We start from the raw sequence: 21676 nt of genomic DNA on the forward strand, positions 1-21676 counted from the left end.
AAGAAAGCTGTAGTCGAGACTGCTCGACTACGAGATCCCCTGAACCGTTGAAGCAATAGCTATTTCAATAATTTTTCGCGTCTTTCAGCTTACACAAGAAACACGCACACACGCTCACACACACAGGCATACATACACACACACATAGACAAACATTTACACACACATACACAAACATTTACAAACACATACACACACAAGCATAAAGACGCATGGGCGGCAGTGTGTGCTTACTATGAGAACTCAATTGTTAAATAACTTTTTTTGTGGACATACGATCTTCATTTTCACATTATGATTATAATATGGATATGCATGTATTTGCCAAAGCACAAGTCTCTAGTATTTGAAATACGCTTTTAACAAACATGATGGTGAAGGGGTGAATATAGGGGTGGGGGTACATTTTAAAACCCGAAATTGTATAAATTGCATATAAGCATACATAAAAAGTTTGGAGACTCTAGCAATAAAGGTGCAGAAGATATAATTTTATAACATATAAGTCTCTAACTCTTATATCTCCTGAAATCGTCTGACTGATTTTCGATAAGGTTTTATCGATAAAAAATAACGGGGAAAGTTATCGATTTTTAAAGCAAAATTTGATATCCGCGTGGTATACACGGACATTTTAGAAAAAAATTGAGGTCTCTAGCTCTTATATCTTCTGAGATCGACGCGTTTAAACATACGGACTGACGGACAGACGGACAGAGCTAAATCGACTTAGCTCGTCGCCCTGATCATGAATATATATACTTTATGGGGTCTGCCACGCCTCCTTCTGCCTGTTACATACATTTCAACAAAACCATTATACCCTGATTTCCCATTGAAAATGGGTCCGTCCGTCCGTCCGGCCGTCCGTCCATCCGTATGTATGAACGCGTCGATCTAAGAAGATATAAGAGCTAGAGACTTGAAATTTTTTTTCCTAGGTTCGATATTTTATTATCGATTAAAAAACTTATCGAAAGCTAGTTATTTTATTATATCTTCTACACCTTTAGAGGTAGAGCTTCCAAATTTTAAATGTAGACTTATATATATTTTATTCAATTTCGATTTTTGTTAAAATTTATCCCACACTCCTATTTCCACCCCCTCACCCTCACCTTTGTAAAAAGCGTATTTCAAATACTAGAGACTTGTGCTTTAGAATGTACATACATTTGAACATTATGATTATGTTCTGAAAAGTTTCATTAAGATTCTACGTCTAGAAATTAAATTATTCAACAAATAAATTCTTATTATGTTGCCCACACTGCAGCGCAGCCCAAGTGCACAGTGATTAGAATATCAAATTGGAGGGTTCAGGGTATCTCCTAGTCGAGCAGTCTCGACTAGAGTCTTCTTACTTGTTGATTCTAAATTCAAGTTTTTCAGATGGATGCATAAAAAGAGCTATGAATCCACTTTTGCTCGTTTTAAACTTTTTAAAAATATTTACTATTTTTAATGTTTGTCCAACGATCTTTAGCTTTAATCACTCTAGCAATGCGCTTAGGCATAGTCTTCACCACTTTTCCAAAGTGGTGTATCCCAGTCGGTGGTGTATCTTACATTACATTTTCAAAGGGAAATCAGGGTATAATGGTTTTGTTGAAATGTATGTAACAGGGAGAAGGAGGCGTGGCAGACCCCACGAAGTATATATATTCAGGGTAACGAGCTGAATCGATTTGGCCCTGTCCGTCTGTCTGTCCGTCCGTCTGTCCGTATGTATGAACGCGTCGATTTTAGAAGATATAAGAGCTACAGACTTCAACATTTTTTTTAAATGTCCGTATTTACAGCACGGATATCGAGTTTATCATTAAAAATCGATAATTCATCCCGATCTTTTTTATCGATAAAAATGATCGAAATTCAGTTATAAAATTTTATCTCCTACATCTTTGGAGCTACAGTCTCCAAATTTTGAATGTATATTTAAATGCATTTTATACAATTTCGGTTTTTGTTGAAATTTACCCCTCACCACCATGTTTGTAAAAAGCGTATTTCAAATACTAGAGACTTGTCCTTTGGCAAGTGCGCGCATATTATGGTTATAATTACGATCTGATCTTCCTGAAGATCGTATGTCCACAAAACAAGTAATTAAACAATTAAGTTCTCATGGTAAGCGCACACTGCAGCCCATGCGTGTTTATGCGTGGGTGCTTGTGTGTGTATGTGTGTGTATGTGTCTGTGTATGCGTGTGTGTATGCTTTCTTACTTGTTTATTTTAATTTATTTTATTTTTATCTGTGCTATGATTACAAATATCGATACATGATTTTGTATCATACAATCTATTGAAATCATTTCATGGTTTGAGCAACAGGTCTTGTTTGTCAACAAAAACCACAAATGTGCACAGAAAGAAAAAATTGATTTTGGGCAAACTCCAACAAAAACCACAGAGCAAGAGATAGCACTTTGCCTGTTTGTGGCAAATCACACATTAATTTCTCCCATCAACAACCTGGGTATTCTCTGTTAATTATGCGACAGCATGAGTGTTTAGCGAAGTAAACTACACCGTACTAAATAAATGTACAACATAATTTAAAATTGGTTGGCTCCTCATTTTCTTGAGGATCTTAGAAATAATATTGGAAGCGTTAAATTTATTTTGATTTTGGACAAATCAAGTGTCAAAGCGGCTAGGTACATAACAATCATTTATTAAAGACCTCCCTCTTTTTAAAAAATTGAATATTTTATAACTTGTATATATGTATGTACACTGCTGGTCTTAGGTTAGACGCACCCATAATTTTTGTAAAAAAAAAAACGGTTTTATTTAATTATTAGGCATGTCTTGGGTGCCAAAACTTTTTTATTATTAAAGTTCGAGTCTAGTTCGAAAACATCGAAAAAATAACTGTGAATTCGAAGACTCTAGAAATTTCTATGCAATCACATGGCTTTTTGGTTGGGCAATGAATTACGCGCACATTCACTTTCTTAGTTTTGTGTGAAAAACTGCAGCATATATGCATGTATATCTATAATTTCTACGTTAATGGTGTATGTACACATAAATGCGTACTCTAGCATATTGCGATTGATTTGTCTTTGCATTGTTTTTGAACTTCCAGCCGCTACACTGGCTTTTCTTTGATATATGGCGTCATACCAATAATGTGATTTCGATTTAATTACTGTTGCTCGAAACGACGCGGTGGTGCTGTAGGCAGAAGCGCCGGCGATCTTTAAATTAGTTATTTTGACAAACAAGCTATTTGGCTTGGGTACGAGTTCAAATCCCGCGGAAAACTCTTTTTTGTAAATTGCAATTTTTTTTATTTTAGCTTTTTTATATTTTTTAAATTTCATAAAAGTGTTTCATTCCGTATTATGAATATTTATTAAGCTTATTTATATGTAAAAGAGATGGCTGACGCATATTAAAGTCGCAATTCGGACACTATAAATACCGATTGCCACGCCCCTAGTGGCCTCATCTTCTTAGAACAAGCAACCGGTAACCTAAATTCAAAATTAGAATTCTTACGCCCAAAAAATGTGAAAATTACAGGGTATATTTCGATATACCACGCCGCTAAAGAGGCGTAAAAATTATTTTTTGGGGCATCGATAGAGGAGGCTACCAGTAACTCAACTATCTAAATTTGAAGCTTCTAGCTGTTATACTTTAGGAGATACAAACTTTTGCGGTTTGCCACGCCCCCTGTGAGCGGACATATATCCGTCGAAGCTTTTTGGTCTTGGGTGGTTAGCCCGAGTACATATACCAAATGTTCTAGCTTTAAAACTCAAGGAGATACAGTTTTATCCGATTGCCACCTCCCCCCAATGGGCGTAGATATATCCGCCATAGCTCGTGATCTTGGGTGGTTGATGCGGATCTACATTTTCAATTTCAGCTTTCTAGCTCTTCAACTAACATGATTTCTGGTATATCGGAAAAAGCATTTTCCGATTTGCCAGGCCCCTTGTGGGCGGATCGGGAAAATTTTAACACTATAAATCGGAGATATACACGAGTATGTGTTCAAATTTCTCTCTAGCTTCAATAGCGCCGAAATAAACTGCGTTAATACGGACATTCGGACAGACGGACGAACAGCAAGATGGACATTGCACGAAACCAATATGCTAATTCACTCTCGTGAATGAAAAGAAAAAGGCCTTTATAATAGATATCAGCATTGTTCATTTACTATGAGTCTCTGCGATCTAGGTATATATGTACATACAAATACATATACATATGTACAAATATCTGATGATGAAACTGCAGCTCAACAATACTATGCTCGACTATGATTTGAACAATGAACTATACTCATTCACTACTATACTCATTCACGAAAATAAAACGTGCATATTGGTTCTGTGCAATGTCCGGCTTATCCAGCCGTCTGTGCGTCTGTCGGTATGAACGGCGCTATTGAAGCTGTAGACTTGAAATTTGGGACACATACTAGTGCATATTTCCGATTTATAAAAAATGTAAAAAGTGTTAACATTTTCCCCTACTAGAGGCGGATAAATATATCTACGCCCATTGGGGGCGTGGCAATCAGACCAGAAGATATAGTGATTTTTCAAATACTGCTATATTTTGAGCAGTATTAAGGAGACCTGCTGGACACCTGAAATTTATGACGATAACCCAAAAATAATTGTTTGCGGCTGTAATTTTCATATTTTTTAGCGTAAGCATTCAAATTTTGCAGTTACCGTTAGCTCATTTTAAGGGACGTGGCAATTATATATACAGTGGTTCACAGCTTATTTCAACCAGCACCTCAAAAAAAGTTTGCTGATCTATAAAATCTAAACTATTGGGGATATCGAAAAAATGTAAACGCAGGTTGTTAGTGTGATGTTTAAACTACAAAATTAATTTATTTATTTTTAAAATATTTTTTTAATGTTTCAAATTGATTAAAAACTAAAAAATGAGACCAAAACAGTTCCACGGCAAGTAAGAAAGTTCTAGTCGAGACTGCCCGACTACGAGATAGCCTGAACCCTTCGAGCAACTGATATTTCAATAATTATTCGCATATACACACATACGCGCTTACTATGAGAACTTAATTGTTTACTAACTTTTTGTTGTGGACATACGATCTTCATGAAACTTTCAGATTATGATTATAACATATATGACCCATTGAAAATGGGAAATCAGGATATAATGGTTTTGTTAAATGCATGTAACAGGCAGAAGGAGGCGTGGCAGACCCACGTCTGTCTGTCCGCCCGTCCATCCATCTGTCCGTAGCGCCGATCTCAGAAGATATAAGAGCTAAAGACTTGAAATTTTTTAGGTCCGTACAGATCATGCGCATATCGAGTTTTTCTCAAAAAATCAATAAGTCGTCTCGTTATTTTGTTATCGATTAAAAACATTATCGAAAATCGCTAAAGAATGTATATCTGCTACATCTTTAGAGCTAAAGTCACCAAATTTATAATGTATATTCATATACTTTATAGAATTTCGGTTTTTGCTATTCACTTCCCTCCCTCCCCCATCACTATATCCACCCCTTCACCACTAAGGTGTTGAAAAGAGTATTTCAAATACTAGAGACTTGAGCTTTGGCAAATCCATGCATTTCAATATTATAATCTCGATCTGAAAGTTTGAAGTTATTGAAGAATTAACTTCCTATAGTAAGGCCGCACTGCAGTGCACTGCAGCCAATGCGTGTTTATTTAATTCAATTTTTTTAAACACACTAGATTTTTTAGCCTATTACTGAGATATTCATATACATATGTCTATATTTATAAACAAACATATAGAAAATGTATGCAGGTAATATAATATATAATATAATATTGTTATATTCTAAGAATTCTTCAAAATTTCAGCTGCATTTCCATTTATGTGCTCGCAGCCCTGGTATTTTCCTAATATACATATGTACATATATATTATATATGTATATACATATATACTGAAGCGTAGCGCAATAAAAAGAAAGAACAAAAAGAACATCACATCAATTGCATGCAGAGCAAATGCAATTGGTTTGCGTGGGGCCGACTCGGAGGAGGCAGTTTATGCTCGGGAAAGAGAGAGAGAGAAAGGGTCAATGTGTGTAGCATTGAAGTTGTTGGTGAGTTTCTTCTTCTTCTATGACACATATCAAAGCATTCTTTCATTTTCTATTCGCGTGTGCGTGTGCACGCAACTACCATCAACACCACCAACACCTTGAGCTGCAGGCTGCAGCACCAACACTACTGCCACCGTCACCACCGCCGTCGTTGACGCTAGCTGCGCCACCCGCTTGGCCGAGCGTTGATGTTCGATTTTTCACCATTCTTGAAAATTTGATGAGCTGCATGTGCAAGCCTATGTTTGTATGTATGCAATTTATATATATATATATATATATTGAGGAGGAGACACCCCTAGCCAGCACCCATACATGCTTTTGTCAACTTACCACATGAAGTTGTTGTTGCGGTTCGTACTGTTGTTGCTGCTGCTGCTGTAAGGCGGTTCCCTGCGCTGAATAAGTTGATATAGCGCTATTAATGAGTACAATTTACATATATATATATATATATATATATATATATATATATATATATATATATATATATGTAAATTGTACTCATTAATAGCGCTATATCAACTTATTCAACTTATTATATATATATATATATATATATATATATATATATATATATATATATATCAACTCTCATGCACACTTGCTCAGACTGTTATGCGTTAAAAAAAAAAGTATTCAGAAAAAATAACAACACAAATACGATATGTATCACAAACACAACATTGCTTTTAACTGCTGATGCTGCTGCTGCGGCGACTGCCATTCGTTTCGGTTATGTACATACATACTTTAACATCTTAACTAGTTTAAATATATATGTATTTATATATTTGTATGTATGTGTATTTTGTAGTTAGTATGTGACTGGGCAGTAGCAAAAAACAATTTCTGTTTATCACACACACATGCACATAGATACGTTCCCACGAACAGACACACGTGAGAGCAATGTGTTGTTAATTGCAATTAAATATTAAATTTACCAGTTGGAGCAAATGCGTGTCTTGAGTTACTAACTAATAAAATAAAAATAAAAAACAGTAGCACTTTAAGTAAAAACAATAACAATAAGTCGGCAGAGCAACGACGACGTCCGCGCGAGAGCCACGACAACGACGACCGGACAACCGCGGTTTAATGAATATGAGTCTTGCATTGCGCAGGTCCCGCTGTCGGCATTCGCAAGAGAGACTAAACTATGGAAAATGTGACGTCACAGCGTAATATCTTTGAGCTCGAGCGGTAAACAGCCGAAAAATTGTTGATTATTCTTTAACGTCAACTTACATTTTAAGAATTTTGATGTTTAAATATAAACTTTAGCAATTACACATTAGTTAAAGTGTAAAGCACAATATTTTACAGTATTTGTAAACATTTTACACAAATTAATTTAGAAATATATATTTTGAGATATGAAAACAAGCAATATTTATGTTTACTTCTGAATGGCCTTAGGTTATTCTTCTAAGATATATCACATAACTTGTACATAAACATTTAACTTGTGACGACATGCGCAGAGAGATTAATAAAGCCAACCACAAAATTCTTTACTCAATTGTGAGCGACGCGTTTAGTATCGTTGTAAACATAATAATATCGATACCGCGTATCAGACATTACGAGCAGCTGATAACTCTCAATGCAGCCAAAACTGTGTATCAAAATGGATGCGCGGAGTTTTTAAATCATAATTCCTATGTATATGTATATATAAATGTGAACAAAGGATTCAGAGTGAATCACAAGCGAATATAATATCAAACCCTTCTTGTTCTGCGACAATCCCACAGCACTGTGGTTAGTGCTAGCAATGAACATGAACAAAGCGCGTCTGTAATTGAGAAACTTGAGTCACACAAATTAGAATGACTCAAGATACTATACGATTCAACGTTCATCCCAATATAATAAAAAAAACAAGGTTTTTGCCGCCAATTATGTGCATATATTGAAATAGAAATAGTTTTCGCTTTGTCAAAATTTGATAAGAGCTTATCACAGAAATCTAAAGAGTTGTCCGTTCTAAAATAATATGTATATACATACATACATATGCATGTACATATACACATAAATATGTACATATGTATGCATCTTCAGGGCACAAACATCTGGGCTACCAACTCTTCTCGGTAAAGACTATATACATATATTATACATATTTATGCATATGTTCCTATGTATGCATGCGAATATTCAGACATACATACATGTGAATGGCTATATATGTATACATTCATTTATTTAATAATATGCGTAAGCAAAAGCGATTCAATTGTTTTCGTATATACTAATATGCTTGGCAGTAATAAACTTATAAACAAACAGCAAACGATTGCTGGAACAGAAATAAGCAAATACAAATTATTTGCATTTCTGATTAGAATTGGACAAATGAGAAAAAAATCTGATTGGCGCTTTATTCACGAATTTACTTATCGTGCTAAAGGTAATAATCATCGGTTACACGGTACATGCACGAACTTATCGATAGCATTGCTTAAAAATCGAGCGTCTAGCGAATTTTTCTTTAGGGTGCCACGAAGCTGCGCTACATTTATTTTAATATATTTAGTTTGTTTTCAAAGTCGTTCTGCGCATTGTAAAGAGCGTAGGTAATGTGAAGAATTGTGTTGTGCTTAATGTGCTAACTCGTGTAAGGAATTGTTTGTAGTTTGACCTAGACAACAATCTAATTAACATCGAAAAGCCGCACCGGTATTTTTTAGCAGCAGGGAATCAACCACGGCCGAAACAAATACGCCGACCATGACCGTGGATATTACCGGTGGAAGTAGCGGTACAGCGACAAAAGCTCGGGGATTCCTAACATGGGAAAAACGAGAGCATCTTGTTAAACTAACGATACTTATTTTGGCCGCTGTTTTATGTGAGTCTTTTTGCAATATGTTGTATTTGCGGGGGCGTTGAGACCAGCTAATATGTACATATGTATATATACATAGGTAGTCGCGCATGTTTAAATTCATATGTATATGTGAAATTAGAGAATCAATTGTATATCGATAAATCGTATCGAGATAATCAGCAGTGAAATATAACAACTATTGTCGAACTATCGGAGTGAAGTTATGTACGATCGATTACAGCTCGCATCCAACTTAACACCTCCTTCTTTTTCCATTTACAGCGTTCGCCACACGCTTGTTCTCCGTGCTACGTTTTGAAAGCGTTATTCATGAATTCGATCCATATTTTAATTACCGCACCACGCGGTTCCTGGCCGAGCAAGGCTTTTACAAATTTCACAATTGGTTCGATGATCGCGCCTGGTATCCGCTGGGCCGCATCATCGGCGGCACGATTTACCCTGGATTGATGGTTACTTCGGCGGCCCTATATAGGCTTATGTGGATGCTAAACATAACTATTGATATACGTAATGTCTGCGTGTTTTTGGCACCATTCTTCTCCTCGCTCACGACTCTTGTCACCTATGCACTGACCAAGGAAATACACGTGAGTAACACTTCGCTCGTATATTGAGGTTAGGACGAACCACGTGCACGAATCTAATCGAGACTATTGTTAATTTGCAGAGCACAGGTGCAGGTTTGGTTGCCGCAGCTCTTATATCGATCGTACCGGGCTACATATCGCGTTCCGTGGCTGGTTCCTATGATAACGAAGGCATTGCTATATTCTGCATGCTCTTCACCTATTATCTATGGATCAAGGCCGTGAAAACAGGCACCATATTTTGGTCGGCAATGTCAGCGCTTGCATATTTCTACATGGTCTCATCATGGGGTGGTTATGTATTCCTCATCAATCTGATCCCGCTCCACGTGATTGCCCTGATGTTTACTGGACGTTTTTCGCACCGCATTTATATCGCATATAGTACTCTATATTGCGTTGGCACTATTCTATCCATGCAGATTTCGTTTGTCGGCTTTCAGCCCATTCAGAGCTCTGAACACATGTTGGTAAGTTGTACACAATTTCAATTAGATTTTGTTTGGTTCGCCAATATGATGAATACTTATGTAATTCTTGATAGGAAGAGTATGAAACATAATGAGTACTATATACTAATCTGATTTAGAAAATATGTGTTACTGTTTTACCTATTCTTATCTATATTTAAGTTCAACTTTTGCATTTTGATCTCTTTCAGGCATTGGGTGTGTTCGGTCTGTGCCAGATACACGCTTTTGTGGACTATCTACGCTCGCGCATGCCTAAGGATCACTTTGAAATTCTTTTCAAAACCCTGGTTTCGAGTGTGATAAGTCTGGCATTGATTATTGGAACCGTGTTGACAATAACGGGTAAGGTGTCGCCTTGGACGGGTCGTTTTTACTCGTTGCTGGATCCATCTTATGCCAAGAATCACATTCCAATTATTGCGTCCGTCTCGGAGCATCAGCCCACATCTTGGTCATCATTCTACTTCGATCTGCAGGTAAAGTATTCTGCTACTTGCAGCAAAGCATCTACTCCGATGATGACACCAAAATATGATGTAATGACTAGCGCCTTAATGCACTCATTGATTACAAGCACTTTGATCGCTGATACAAAGTCATTTCCGCCAATTCAATTCGTAAGCAATTTATTGATTTGGGCCTTCTTTCCATTTTAGATTCTTGTCTTTCTATTTCCCGCTGGCCTCTATTTCTGTTTCGCACGGTTAACAGATTCCAATATCTTTATAATTTTGTATGGCGTGACCAGCATTTACTTCGCTGGCGTCATGGTGCGCCTCATGCTTGTGCTGGCGCCTGTGATGTGTGTTCTGTCGGGCATTGCCATATCCCATCTGCTGGCCAAGTACATCAAAAGTGTGGACGCAGGAGGCACAAAGCTGGCAGCAGAAAGCAAAAGACAGCACAAGAAACTGGAACAGCAAACTGGCGGCGTCAAGAGTGAGGTGGCCATTGGATTTGTTTCCATAATAACGTTGATGCTTATCGTCTATACGGTCCACTGTACATGGGTCACCTCTGAGGCCTACTCCTCGCCAAGCATTGTACTCAGCGCGCGTTCGCACGACGGCGGCCGCATCATTTTTGACGACTTCCGAGAGGCTTATTACTGGCTGCAAATGAATACGCCTGAAGTGAGTAGGCTCAGTATGAAACAGAGAGAAAGATAGATTGCGCACTGATGATGAATACAATTGTTATATTCTTGATAGGAAGAGTATGAAACATAATGAGTACTAACAAAATGTTGCTGAATGTGCGGAATCAGTTTCTTAAGTAGTTTATTTTTAAAATACTAATAATAATGTATTTCTTAGGATGCGCGCATCATGTCCTGGTGGGATTACGGCTATCAAATAACAGCAATGGCGAATAGAACGATATTAGTTGACAACAACACCTGGAACAATACGCACATCTCTCGTGTGGGCCAGGCAATGGCCTCATCTGAAGAGAAGGCATACGAAATCATGCGTGAACTGGACGTTGACTATGTGCTTGTCATTTTCGGTGGACTGACGGGTTACTCGTCCGACGATATCAACAAATTCCTATGGATGGTGCGCATTGGCGGCAGCACCGATCGTGGTGCGCACATCAAAGAGAAGGACTACTATGCGGCCAATGGCGAGTTCCGCGTCGATAAAGAGGGCTCCCCCACCCTGCTCAATTGCCTCATGTACAAGATGTGCTATTATCGGTTCGGGCAAATGTATACAGAGGGCGGCAAAGCGCAGGGATATGATCGCGTGCGCGCCGCTGAGATCGGCAACAAGGACTTTGAGCTGGATGTACTCGAAGAGGCTTATACAACTGAGCATTGGCTAGTGCGCATTTACAAAGTGAAGGACTTGCCAAATCGAGGTGTCTAAGCAGTTACGAGTGCTCTCTTGCTCACTGTCTCGCTCGCACACCCTGTCCCTTTCCTTTTCTATGTCTCTCTAACATATTCGCATGCATTCTTCGATCGATAGACGTCTATTTAAAAACATTCTGTAATTTTTACATTCATTAAGTATAGCTTTAATCTTAGCTCACCGCTCTATTGTAATTTTATTATTATTAATTTTTTTTTTTTTATATGATAAATCTCATTTGAGCATTGATATTCTCCAATGTTTCTGCGTCTCTCTCCTAGTCATAGTTGAGAGACGCTTTATTGGACTTTAGAAAGCTTCGTTTGATGAATCGAATGCGCAGCAAAGCGAACATATTCCTAGGGCATAAGCAAGCACACTGATCGAAAATATATATATGTGAAAGTAAATCTCACGAAAATAAAAAAACCGTTAATTTGTTAAGGGAAATGTTGACTAATGTAGGGGAGAATTAAGTATGCTGCTTGAAAGGAGAACCGAAGAAGCTCAATGCCAATAAATAAATGCAAAGGTCGTTTAAACACATCTTTATTTGAGCTTTTACTTTAAAACACGGAGTGATATGAGACTGGGGCTGCAGTTAGATAGAGCTCTAATACACTCTAGCGCTTTTTCTGTATGAAGTCATAGGACGTTTGCGAGCTCTAATCGATGTGATGATCTTGTTCGATGTCGAGTCCTCCATTGGAAATATCGTTTTCGCTGAGTTCGGTGTCTTCCTGCCCATCGGCCAACTCCAGTCGGGCTATGAACTGATCGAGACCGTCCAAGGTCTCATAGACTTCAGTGGGCACCTCTTTGATGGTAATCGACGAAAGAGGAGCTGCATCCAATGGGTGTGAATCGGACAACTGCAGTGGCTGGGTCTCCGACCTGTTGGCATTATATAGTTCGCGTAGCGTTGTTCGTGTCAGATTGAACTCTCGCATTCCGAATCCCATCCGTTGATTGGCATCCTCGGCAGCATGCCGACGCGCCGCTTTACGCACATCGTGTGCCTGCTGCTCGGCTATGGTGCGTACAACGGCTGAGCTGTGCTGTGATGACCAAGTGCTGGAGGCGGATTTGCGTGAGCGCTTTATGATTTGCCGACACTTATTGGTGATGCCGCCAACGATCTCGGAGACGACTGCGATCGCGCCCATTAAGTAGCCAATGCCCATCAGCAGAAACATGCCCTCCGTGTCAGCGGTGGTCAACTGACGCTCCTCCTGTATGATTTCTCGCAGCGATGAGGTGGTGCTCGCCTGCAAGAGTCGCCCCGTGGCAGACCTCTGCATGGCCCAGCTGACCTCATGACCCAGCTTGATCATTAGTCCACTCTCCTGTGCCATCATTATCATCGAATCAATCTTCTGCTTGTACACCGAGTTCCGTGGAAAGAGGAATCCAATTTGAAAGAGTGCAAAGCATTCTTCACTCAGATGTAATGCCGAACGTCGCGAGAGGTTACTGACAAATAAATGCAAAGTGGTTAGGCTCGATCGATTTCTGCGTACCCTATAGCTAGATTAATGGGGTATATTGATTTATAGATATACATACATACATATATGTATATAGTTTACTGCAGTTACTGTTTGCATTTGACTTTTTTGACTTTTTGTGTTCCTTCACAGAGTGTGTTGGCCTTGTGTAATACAAACTAATTATAGAGACATGATATATATGTAATATATACACTCTTCCTATGATATTTTATGATTTAACATGCATCCATTTGCATCGCAAATCAATATATCGATATCAACATGTGAACTGGAGATTTTTTATTTGGAATATAACTACAAAAAAAAATCTCCAGATAACAGTATACATTTTTAAACACAATGCGTATTGAAGGCATCACAAGGTTTGGTCGGATAAAGCTGTATCTAAACAAGCGTACACCTAGTAAACTATATACATATTTATGTATATATAAACAGAGATACATATACATATGTATGTACACTGCGCGTCATCAGGTTAGCGCCCCCCTTTACACTCAACCTCAAAGCTAAATAAAATCTAAACCAGCAGAGCTCCATCTTTGAAATTTTTTTACATTATACTCCATTTATTTCTCTTTAAAATACAAAAAGAATGGCTACTGTAACAATAAGAATTATTTTTTAATAATTTTTTTTGTAAAATGTACAAAAAACATGTAACAAAAATTTGGTCATCAGATTAGCGCCCCCTGCGCTAAATTCAATTTATTTAAGTTAATTACCAAAAATAACACCTGTATTTTAAGCTATTGTTATTTTTAAGTAATATTAGTAGTGCGTAGTGCCGTTTTTTGTTTGAAATTACTTAAAAAATTCGATTAGGAATGGAATTATAAAGTTGTTCAATATTATTCAAGGATATGGTTGATTAAGCGTGTTCAGTACCTTCGATTAACTCTGTCTTTGTACTATAATGCTTTCCGGACTCATATACTTTCCTGACCAACCATCCCCAGACGTTTCCAATGATATTAAGGTCGAGTGAGTATGGTGGCCACTCCATGAGATCAATTTTTTGGCCCTGAATCCAGGACTTCAGGGATCGGGCGGTCTGAATTGGGGCATTATCATGCTGGAAAATCTAATGCCGGTTTTCAGACAGGTTATAGAAATGCGGAACAGCAGTTTTAAACACGATATTATGGTCCTATGCGTTCATGCGCGATGTCAAAAATTGAAGCTTACAAGCGCTGTAGTAAGATATTGATACCTACACAAATGCCACACCACCCCCCCCGCCGCAGCGGCTTGGAAACCGTTCCAAATAATGTTCTTCTATGAGTAGGTCATGGATATAATAATTATATCCATCAGTTCCTTCCAAATTCAATTTTTCTCATCAGAAAAGACAACATGCTGCCATTGGGTAGACCACGTCCTATTCGCCCGGCCAAAATTAATGCGTATTTCTTTTCTCAGCATATCGACTGGTGTCTTTTTTTTTACATTCTGTTTCTTTAAGTAATTAACTTTCTTAATTGCTCTTTAGACCGTTGATAAGCTCGTCCTAACACTGATTTTAACCCTAATCTTGGTGGTCGATTCGTGGGAATTCGAAGCTTCTCGAACTAATGCTCTTCTATTTCCTTCTGAAATCACTTGATTATTACCGCTTATATAGTTTTTTCCATAGTTTTCCCTATTTGTAAGAAAATTGCCACTTAGTTTTCTGTTTTTTCCTGATTTTTCAGCAATTTTATGGTTGCATAGTCTAGATTCAAAGTATGCCTCAATCTTTGATTTTCAACCAAAGATAAAACTGTTTCTTTACCCATACTATAAATATATTGAATACTTTGAGCTTCACAAAAAATTTGGTGAGTGTAATTGCCAAAATAAGCAAGATAATTACAATTGCATTTGGGGGCGCTAATCTGATGACGCAAAATAAGTGCACACATTTTTTGCGAAAATAGAGAAGGATAGAAAATAAAACATAACGGGTTTTCACTCGCGCTTTTTTTGGTATGAGAGACATCTCATATGATGATAATGAAATAAAAAAAAAAAACCAAGAAGTTGTGTGCAATAGGCAAAGAGAAAAACGTAAAAGAAAATGAGTGTAAGGGGGGGCGCTAACCTGATGACGCGAAGTGTATATATATTCGTAGATTACGTTGGCCACTCCTTCTTAACCTGCTACGTACCGTTTTAGAAATGCATTATATTTAGATTATCCATTTTCAATGGACTCAGCGTATAAAAAACTGGACCGAACACTGCCAGCGCCAAAAGTATACAGTATATACATACATAGATTTGCCACGCCACTTCTGGCATACATACATTCCACTTTAGGGTGGCGGCTACGTCTTCTAAATTACAAACAATTGTGCAAACATCAAAGAAGCTTACTCATTAGAATAGTTAGATTGAACGAGATATTCAAGCCGCGCCTTTGAGCCGAGAAACGCGTAATTCCAGAAGAAGCTCTGAGTAACATTGCCAATACCCTCCTCCAGGGTGCTAACAAACTCCATTTTCTTGTACAGCTTGGACGTGGCTTCATGTGTGGAGTTCTGGAACCAAGTCTCCCAGCCACCGTTGTCTGAAAGATGTGCTCTTATAGTGTCAGTTATGGCTAAAGATAAAGCATGATGATGATATTCCTACCCAGCGTGCAAACGCGAAAGAAGAGACCAAGCAGGTCCGTTACAGAGTCGACGGTATCCGGAAAGGCGGGCAGTGTGACGAACGCAATAATAGAGCCTGTGTAGCAAGATGTTATGATAATGGTGAACAGCCAGTAAGAGCCGATTAGAAGGCGAGTGGATGTCTTCTCCGTATTGCCCCAGGCGTATTTGCCCGTAAATGTGAACGCGTTGGTGAACATACCGAAGACGTACCAGAACATGTTCTCTATTTCACCCCAATTGCCAATTAGATGGCTCAGAGTCAGTCGATCTGTGAAGACAATGGGGAATATGCCACCCAGATACACAGAGACCAGTGCCGCCCAGACTGGCCACTGAAAGGGCCCCATTATGGCCCGGTATTTGGGCAGGGCCTTCGATGCTAGCGTTATGAATGCCGCACAGTCACGCGAGTGACCCACAGACATGTCCGTCTCCAGCATTCGTGACTCCGTCAAGTAAATGCCGGACATGCCTATGTCAACGCTGCCCTGCAAAATCTGCATCTGAATGCTGTCCACGGCGCTGCGAGAGCTGGCAACATTGGGCGTCTCAGTTATGTCCAAGCTGAAGTTCAGACGCTGGGCAATCATGTTCATCAGGCGCATCTCGACGCCGTCCCAGCGCAGCTGGCCCATACCCGACGAGTCCAGCGACCGGATGCGAAAGATAAATGGCGGCTGATCGGCAGCCGATACCTGGAAACGATGTCCGGCAAAGCCATTCTCGAACTTGTTCGGAAACAAATTGATGTGGGGACGCGAGAATGCGCCCCGGATCCAGCTGGTCAGAACTATTCCATAATTGGATCCTAGACCATCTGCATATAACTTGTGCGTATATAGGACATAGGGTCGCTCCTGGAAAAACAAAATAGAAAACACGTAAGAAGGCTCCAGTCGAGCAGCCCAGTATTAGCACGCGCTCTGCTAACTGTGCAGTAAGCAGCGACTGCGCTTGGGCTGCGCTGCAATGTGGGCAATATTATGAGAATTTATTTGTTGAATCATTTCTTTTGTAGATGGACTATCTTTATGAAACATTCAGAGCATAGTCATATAGTTCAAATGTGCGTACATTCCAAAGCTCAAGTCTCTAGTACTTGAAATACGTGGTATCTAAAATCTGTAAACTACAAAATCTTTGTATCCATCAACTGTATATACAAACTTAATCTGAAGTCTCTAGGTCTAAACGTGTTCAAATTAGGCTGAAAAAACAAAGTCGATTTTTCGATTATTCTCGATAAAAAAAGTTATCGGACGAGTTATCGAAAAATAAGATAAATTTGTACTGCGTATGGTATACACGAGTATGCATGCCAAATTTCAGCTCTATAGCTCTTATATCATCTGACATCGGTTTGCTCATACGGACGAACGGACAGACGGAAATCGACTCAGCTCGTCGCCCTGATCAAAAATATATATACTTTGCGGGGTCTGCCACATCTCCTTCTGCCTGTTACATACATTTCAACAAAACCATTATACCCTGATTTCCCATTGAAAATCGGTTCAGGGTATAAAAAGAACAGAGTGATAAGACAAGACGATAAGGACAGAAAGAAATCGACTTGACTTTTACTGCAGACAAACAATATAAAATCTAAATCGGTCAAATTGTAAAAAAAAAAAAAAAAAAAAAAACAAGTAAGAACGTTGCAGTCGGGCGTTACCGACTGCGGAATACTCATTCACATCCCATCAGCAATATAAAAATATATAAGTTTAGCTCTAATACTGCATGAAATGCAGTTTTTCCCGATTTGTCACGCCCCTACTGGGCGTAGACACCTCATTTTTCGTCAGTTCGATAGAGGTGGTTAGGTCTTTCCGTTTGTCAGGCTCATGCAAACAAAATGTAAGTGTTTCGATGGTTATTCGTGGGAAGGGTATGAAAGCGCTGCAGCGCGCTGGTGCACATAATGAAAATGTTTTCACGACAAGCGTGCACACACACACTTGCAGTCTCTAGAGATCTGTGTGAGCATTTGTGGTCTGTGTGCGCAACTCTTGCTGCAAGCAAGATGATGCCTAAAATTTACCGTTGATTGGCCTTTGACAACGCTTTTAGGTATACCCTTCACTCAAAAGGAAAGAGCTGGGATCGTCGAGAACAAATTTCAATTTTTGTGGGACCATTTCGTTTGAGCCAATAACCAGAGAGCGCTTGCAGCGCCCTGACTTTGTCGTGCAATATTTTCACTGCTCGATCCTGCAGCGACCGAGCCGAACAAATAAGAAGTATAGAGGTCCACCAACTTAACGTTTTCTGCTGTAGAAAAGTTTGTTCTACATGTCAAGTATATATGATTTGTGGTTAGTGCTCTTTGGCAATCTTTTGTTCAGCAAATTTGAGGTTTTTTGGTTATTTAATTCTTTAGAAATGTGGGTTGAAGTTTTTCGCAATATTTTTTTGTGCATTTAATTTAATAAATTTATTATACTCATTCACGAAAGTGAATCAGTATATTGCTTTTGTGCAATGTCCGTCTTGCTGTCCGTCCGTCTGTCCGTATGAACGCAATCTATTTCGGCGCTATTGAAGCAAGAGACTTGAAATTTGGAACACATACTCGTGTATATTTCCGATTTATAAAGTGTTAAAATTTTCCCGATCCGCCCACTAGGGACGTGGCAAATCGGAAAATGAATTTTCCGATATGCCAGAAATCATGTTAGTTAAAGAGCTAGAAAGCTGAAATTTGGTATGTAGGTCCGCGTCGACCACCCAAGATTACGAGCTATGGCGGATATATCTCCGCCCATGGAGGGCGTGGCAAATCGGATAAAACTGTATCTCTTAAAGTTGTAAACCTAGAATGCTGAAATTTTGCACGTCAGCTAATGTTATGATTCTATAAAGTCTAAAGACAAAATTATAAGTCTACGCCCAGTAGGGGCGTGGCAAATCGGACCTGAAGATATAGTGATTTCTTAAATTCTGCTATATATTAGACACTATTGATGCCAGAGACCTCAAATTTTGTATATATACTCGGGCTGATCACGGAAGACCAAAAAGTTTTGTCTGATATATGTCCGCCCACAGGGGGCGTGGCAAACCGCAAAAGTTTATATCTCCTAAAGTATAATACCTAGAAGCTTCAAATTTAAATAGGTAAGTCACCAGTAACCTCCTATATCGATGACCCAACAATAATTTTTACGCCTCTTTGGGGGCGTGGCATATCGAAAATACCTTGTAATTTTCACATTTTTTGAGGGTAAGTATTCAAACTTTGTAGTTAGGGTACAGTTATTACATTCTAAGAACTGACCAAAAATGAGGTGCCTACGCACAGTAGGGGCGTGGCAAATCGGGAAAAACTGCATTTTCTACAGTATTAGAGCGAAACTTAACTACTAAATTTTTGATGGGATGTTAATGAGTATTCCGCAGTCGGTAACGCCCGACTGCAACGTTCTTACTTGTTTCTATTTATATTATATTTATAAAGTTTAAAAATCTTACTGTGCCAATAATTTAGTTCGTCACTGTGTATATGTATGTACATTATACAAAGGATAACGATTAATGCTATCTCGTAAGCATTCGCATACTCACGCGCTCTTGACTTGACATCAAGGATTCACCAATGACCAACAGATTGACGATATTCGATGACGATTCGGAGCTCAAGAAGTCGCGCAACTTCCACTGCGACGAGCTGGAAACAACGACCACTCGACTCTCCGTCTGGGGGCCTAAAATCTTGCGCGCCATCACTGGCTCGGATAGGAACAGGATATAGCTCTTGCAGTTGGTATCGATGTGACTCATGAAGTTGGGATTCCTCGGCTCGAAGTTGTCCTTGATGCTTCCATGATAAAACGTCACTGGCATGGTCTGCAGATAGACCATGTGTAAGGCAGGACAGTCAGGACTATTAGTAGAATATGCAATCTTAATGCTCACCTTGAACAGTTTATCCAAGAGGTGCCCATTCGTCCTGGTCACCGTGCTGTCGTAGTAGATGATCGGCGGGCATTTAACCAAATACTCTTTGGCTATTTTGGTGACGAGCTCCACCAGCGAATTGGTCTGCTCCAAGCTGTATGATGGTAGGAATTTGTTGGCCAAGAGCTCGGCGCGCGGCTTCGGCTTACCATGAAATGTCGCATCCACACGACGCCTGAAACGCGCCCCATCACAGCTCGCAAAGAGCTGGGGATTCAAACGATGTCGCTCGATCAGACTGGACCTGACACACTGCCGGCGGGACTCCTCAGTCGCGACTCCTGGGCTGACAGCTAGCAGCCACAGCACACACGTACTCCACAACAACATGCTGCTAATGTTGGGGCTGCCCTAGGCGGTGCCTCCCTTTTATACGGCAGCCCGTGCTTATTGCGGCACGCGAGAGGTCGCCACCAAAACGAATTATATGCATTTCTGATTTGATTGCAGGTGTGACAACTGCCATCAGGAGCTTCCCAGCTGTCGTTGCTGTTGTTGGTTATTAATATATCAAATCTGATTTCTGCTGGCTCGTTAGTTGTTTTCACTTTCGTACCACACTTGTATCGCTTCATGCCTTTGTACACCACCCATATGCCACCCATCCTTAAAGATAACGCTCGAACTGTTTACTATGATTTACCTGGCTGCACAAGGTATGATATTTTTGCCCAAACGTATGTAACAGTCGAAGCGACAGCAGAAAACATCTCAAGTTGCCATGAAGTCGACTAACTTCACTTCAGTTATTAAATAATATATTGCCTGTACTTCGAGCTGTAGTTACTAAACTTTACGTTTAACTACTTTTATACTAGATTCAATCTCTGAAATCTTATATTCAGCTGCGAATATAGTGAACATTTGAAAGACCCTTTCGTTTTCGGGATCTTGCACATATTCAATAGAACATTACGTTCACTCAATAAAAGTTGATTCATTTATTATGTTACTTCAGATGTAATATACATTTTTTGAAACAACTGTTTTATAGGGTATCTCTGCACTGCCTCGCTATCTCACTGCAAATTATTTTCTTTTTAATAACAATTGGTACATTTTGTGCATGAATGGGCAAGCGTAGTACGCAATAGAAATAACTGTAATTCGCACAATAAATTATTGGAATACCAATTAGGCTGTCACGAGAATAGAGAAAGAAAGAAACGCCTATATCTTATCGTATTATATGGGGGTAACTAATTGCGTTAGGATGTTAAGTACTCGATTGAGTAAAGTATTGCAAAATCTTAAGTTTCCTACTGACGCAATTGTGTGCCATGTGTGCACTAGGTTTTCTGAAGATAAATCAGAGCTTCTAAAGTTACAGCTGCCATATTTGATATAAGGGCTCCACTTAAGAATGCGTCCTAAAGACATATTATTATATATTGCTTAGTTCAGAATTACATTACGCCGAGAAACTTAAAGGTTCAATATTCAATATACATATGTATATACATATATGCAACCACATGCACCTGAACGTCTCTATATAGCCGAAAAATTTCATAAATATCGGCTAATAAAAACCCAATAATAATAAAAACCCGGATGTGTCGTAAAGTTGGAATGTAGGTGGTTTCACGTGTGCGTAGCTCAATACATATATGTATTAATATATAAATATATGCAATCTTGTCGAGCATTACATAAAGCAATCCAATCCCAATTCAGAAGAATATTAA

General features: G+C 39.1%; 3 protein-coding genes, 1 long non-coding RNA gene and 2 other non-coding genes across 17 annotated transcripts in view; 4 read left to right on the forward strand and 2 right to left on the reverse strand.

The window, feature by feature from the left end:
* Window positions 1-7212, reverse strand: part of LOC6586288 (blood vessel epicardial substance) — a 37313-nt gene extending 30101 nt beyond the window's left edge. For 3 of the 7 annotated variants that reach the window (XM_044011589.1, XM_044011588.1, XM_044011585.1), the window contains exons 1-2: window positions 7047-7211; window positions 6433-6517 (exon numbers count right to left, since the gene is read on the reverse strand). The gene's annotated coding sequence lies outside the window, so the exon portion shown is untranslated. Of the gene's footprint in view, window positions 1-6432; window positions 6518-7046 lie in introns of all 7 variants that reach the window. The other 4 variants (XM_044011587.1, XM_044011586.1, XM_032733182.2 and 1 more) reach the window with 3 other exon arrangements.
* On the forward strand, window positions 5480-6524 carry LOC122757892. The gene is made up of 2 exons (XR_006358076.1): window positions 5480-6099; window positions 6209-6524. It is a non-coding gene; the product is annotated as an uncharacterized LOC122757892 (long non-coding RNA).
* Window positions 7213-8567: 1355 nt separating the features above from the next.
* On the forward strand, window positions 8568-12322 carry LOC6586290 (dolichyl-diphosphooligosaccharide--protein glycosyltransferase subunit STT3A). Of its 6 annotated transcripts, none has more exons than XM_015160491.3 (7): window positions 8568-8725; window positions 8780-8959; window positions 9221-9549; window positions 9630-10019; window positions 10211-10498; window positions 10679-11155; window positions 11339-12322. In XM_015160491.3, exons 2-7 carry the CDS (start codon window positions 8839-8841, stop codon window positions 11891-11893), a joined length of 2160 nt encoding a protein of 719 aa, XP_015015977.1. In that variant the 5' UTR covers window positions 8568-8725; window positions 8780-8838; the 3' UTR covers window positions 11894-12322. The 6 variants fall into 6 exon arrangements, with proteins under 6 accessions (XP_015015977.1, XP_015015978.1, XP_002011908.1 ...); XM_015160492.3 differs by having other exon boundaries at window positions 8799-8959; XM_002011872.4 differs by having other exon boundaries at window positions 8802-8959.
* Window positions 10058-10140, forward strand: LOC6586291. The gene has a single exon (XR_047775.2). It is a non-coding gene; the product is annotated as a small nucleolar RNA Me28S-U3344 (small nucleolar RNA).
* LOC6586292 lies at window positions 11196-11282 on the forward strand. Its single transcript, XR_047776.2, has one exon. It is a non-coding gene; the product is annotated as a small nucleolar RNA Me28S-U3344 (small nucleolar RNA).
* A 77-nt stretch (window positions 12323-12399) lies between the features above and the next one.
* On the reverse strand, window positions 12400-21669 carry LOC6586293 (ionotropic receptor 21a). The gene is made up of 5 exons (XM_002011873.4): window positions 19947-21669; window positions 19596-19877; window positions 16006-16885; window positions 15748-15940; window positions 12400-13351 (listed from the first exon to the last, which is right to left on the reverse strand). The coding sequence occupies exons 1-5, from the start codon at window positions 20316-20318 to the stop codon at window positions 12544-12546; spliced, it is 2535 nt and encodes an 844-aa protein (XP_002011909.2). The 5' UTR covers window positions 20319-21669; the 3' UTR covers window positions 12400-12543.
* Window positions 21670-21676: the final 7 nt, after the last annotated feature.

Source organism: Drosophila mojavensis, unplaced genomic scaffold (assembly GCF_018153725.1).
Source record: "Drosophila mojavensis isolate 15081-1352.22 unplaced genomic scaffold, ASM1815372v1 contig_136, whole genome shotgun sequence".
Lineage (NCBI taxonomy): Eukaryota > Metazoa > Arthropoda > Insecta > Diptera > Drosophilidae > Drosophila > Drosophila mojavensis.

Bases quoted from the DNA above. Each gene is read 5' to 3' on its own strand.
- LOC6586290 (XM_032733188.2), top strand. From the start codon at position 8,839: ATGACCGTGGATATTACCGGTGGAAGTAGCGGTACAGCGACAAAAGCT. The intron at 10,020-10,210 runs GTAAGTTGTACA...GATCTCTTTCAG, and splicing joins AGAGCTCTGAACACATGTTG to GCATTGGGTGTGTTCGGTCT. The intron at 10,499-10,678 runs GTAAAGTATTCT...TTTCCATTTTAG, and splicing joins CATTCTACTTCGATCTGCAG to ATTCTTGTCTTTCTATTTCC.
- LOC6586293 (XM_002011873.4), bottom strand. From the start codon at position 20,318: ATGTTGTTGTGGAGTACGTGTGTGCTGTGGCTGCTAGCTGTCAGCCCA. The intron at 15,941-16,005 runs GTAGGAATATCA...CACATCTTTCAG, and splicing joins CTTTCGCGTTTGCACGCTGG to ACAACGGTGGCTGGGAGACT. The intron at 13,352-15,747 runs GTAAGCTTCTTT...TTTATTTGTCAG, and splicing joins CAATCTAACTATTCTAATGA to TAACCTCTCGCGACGTTCGG.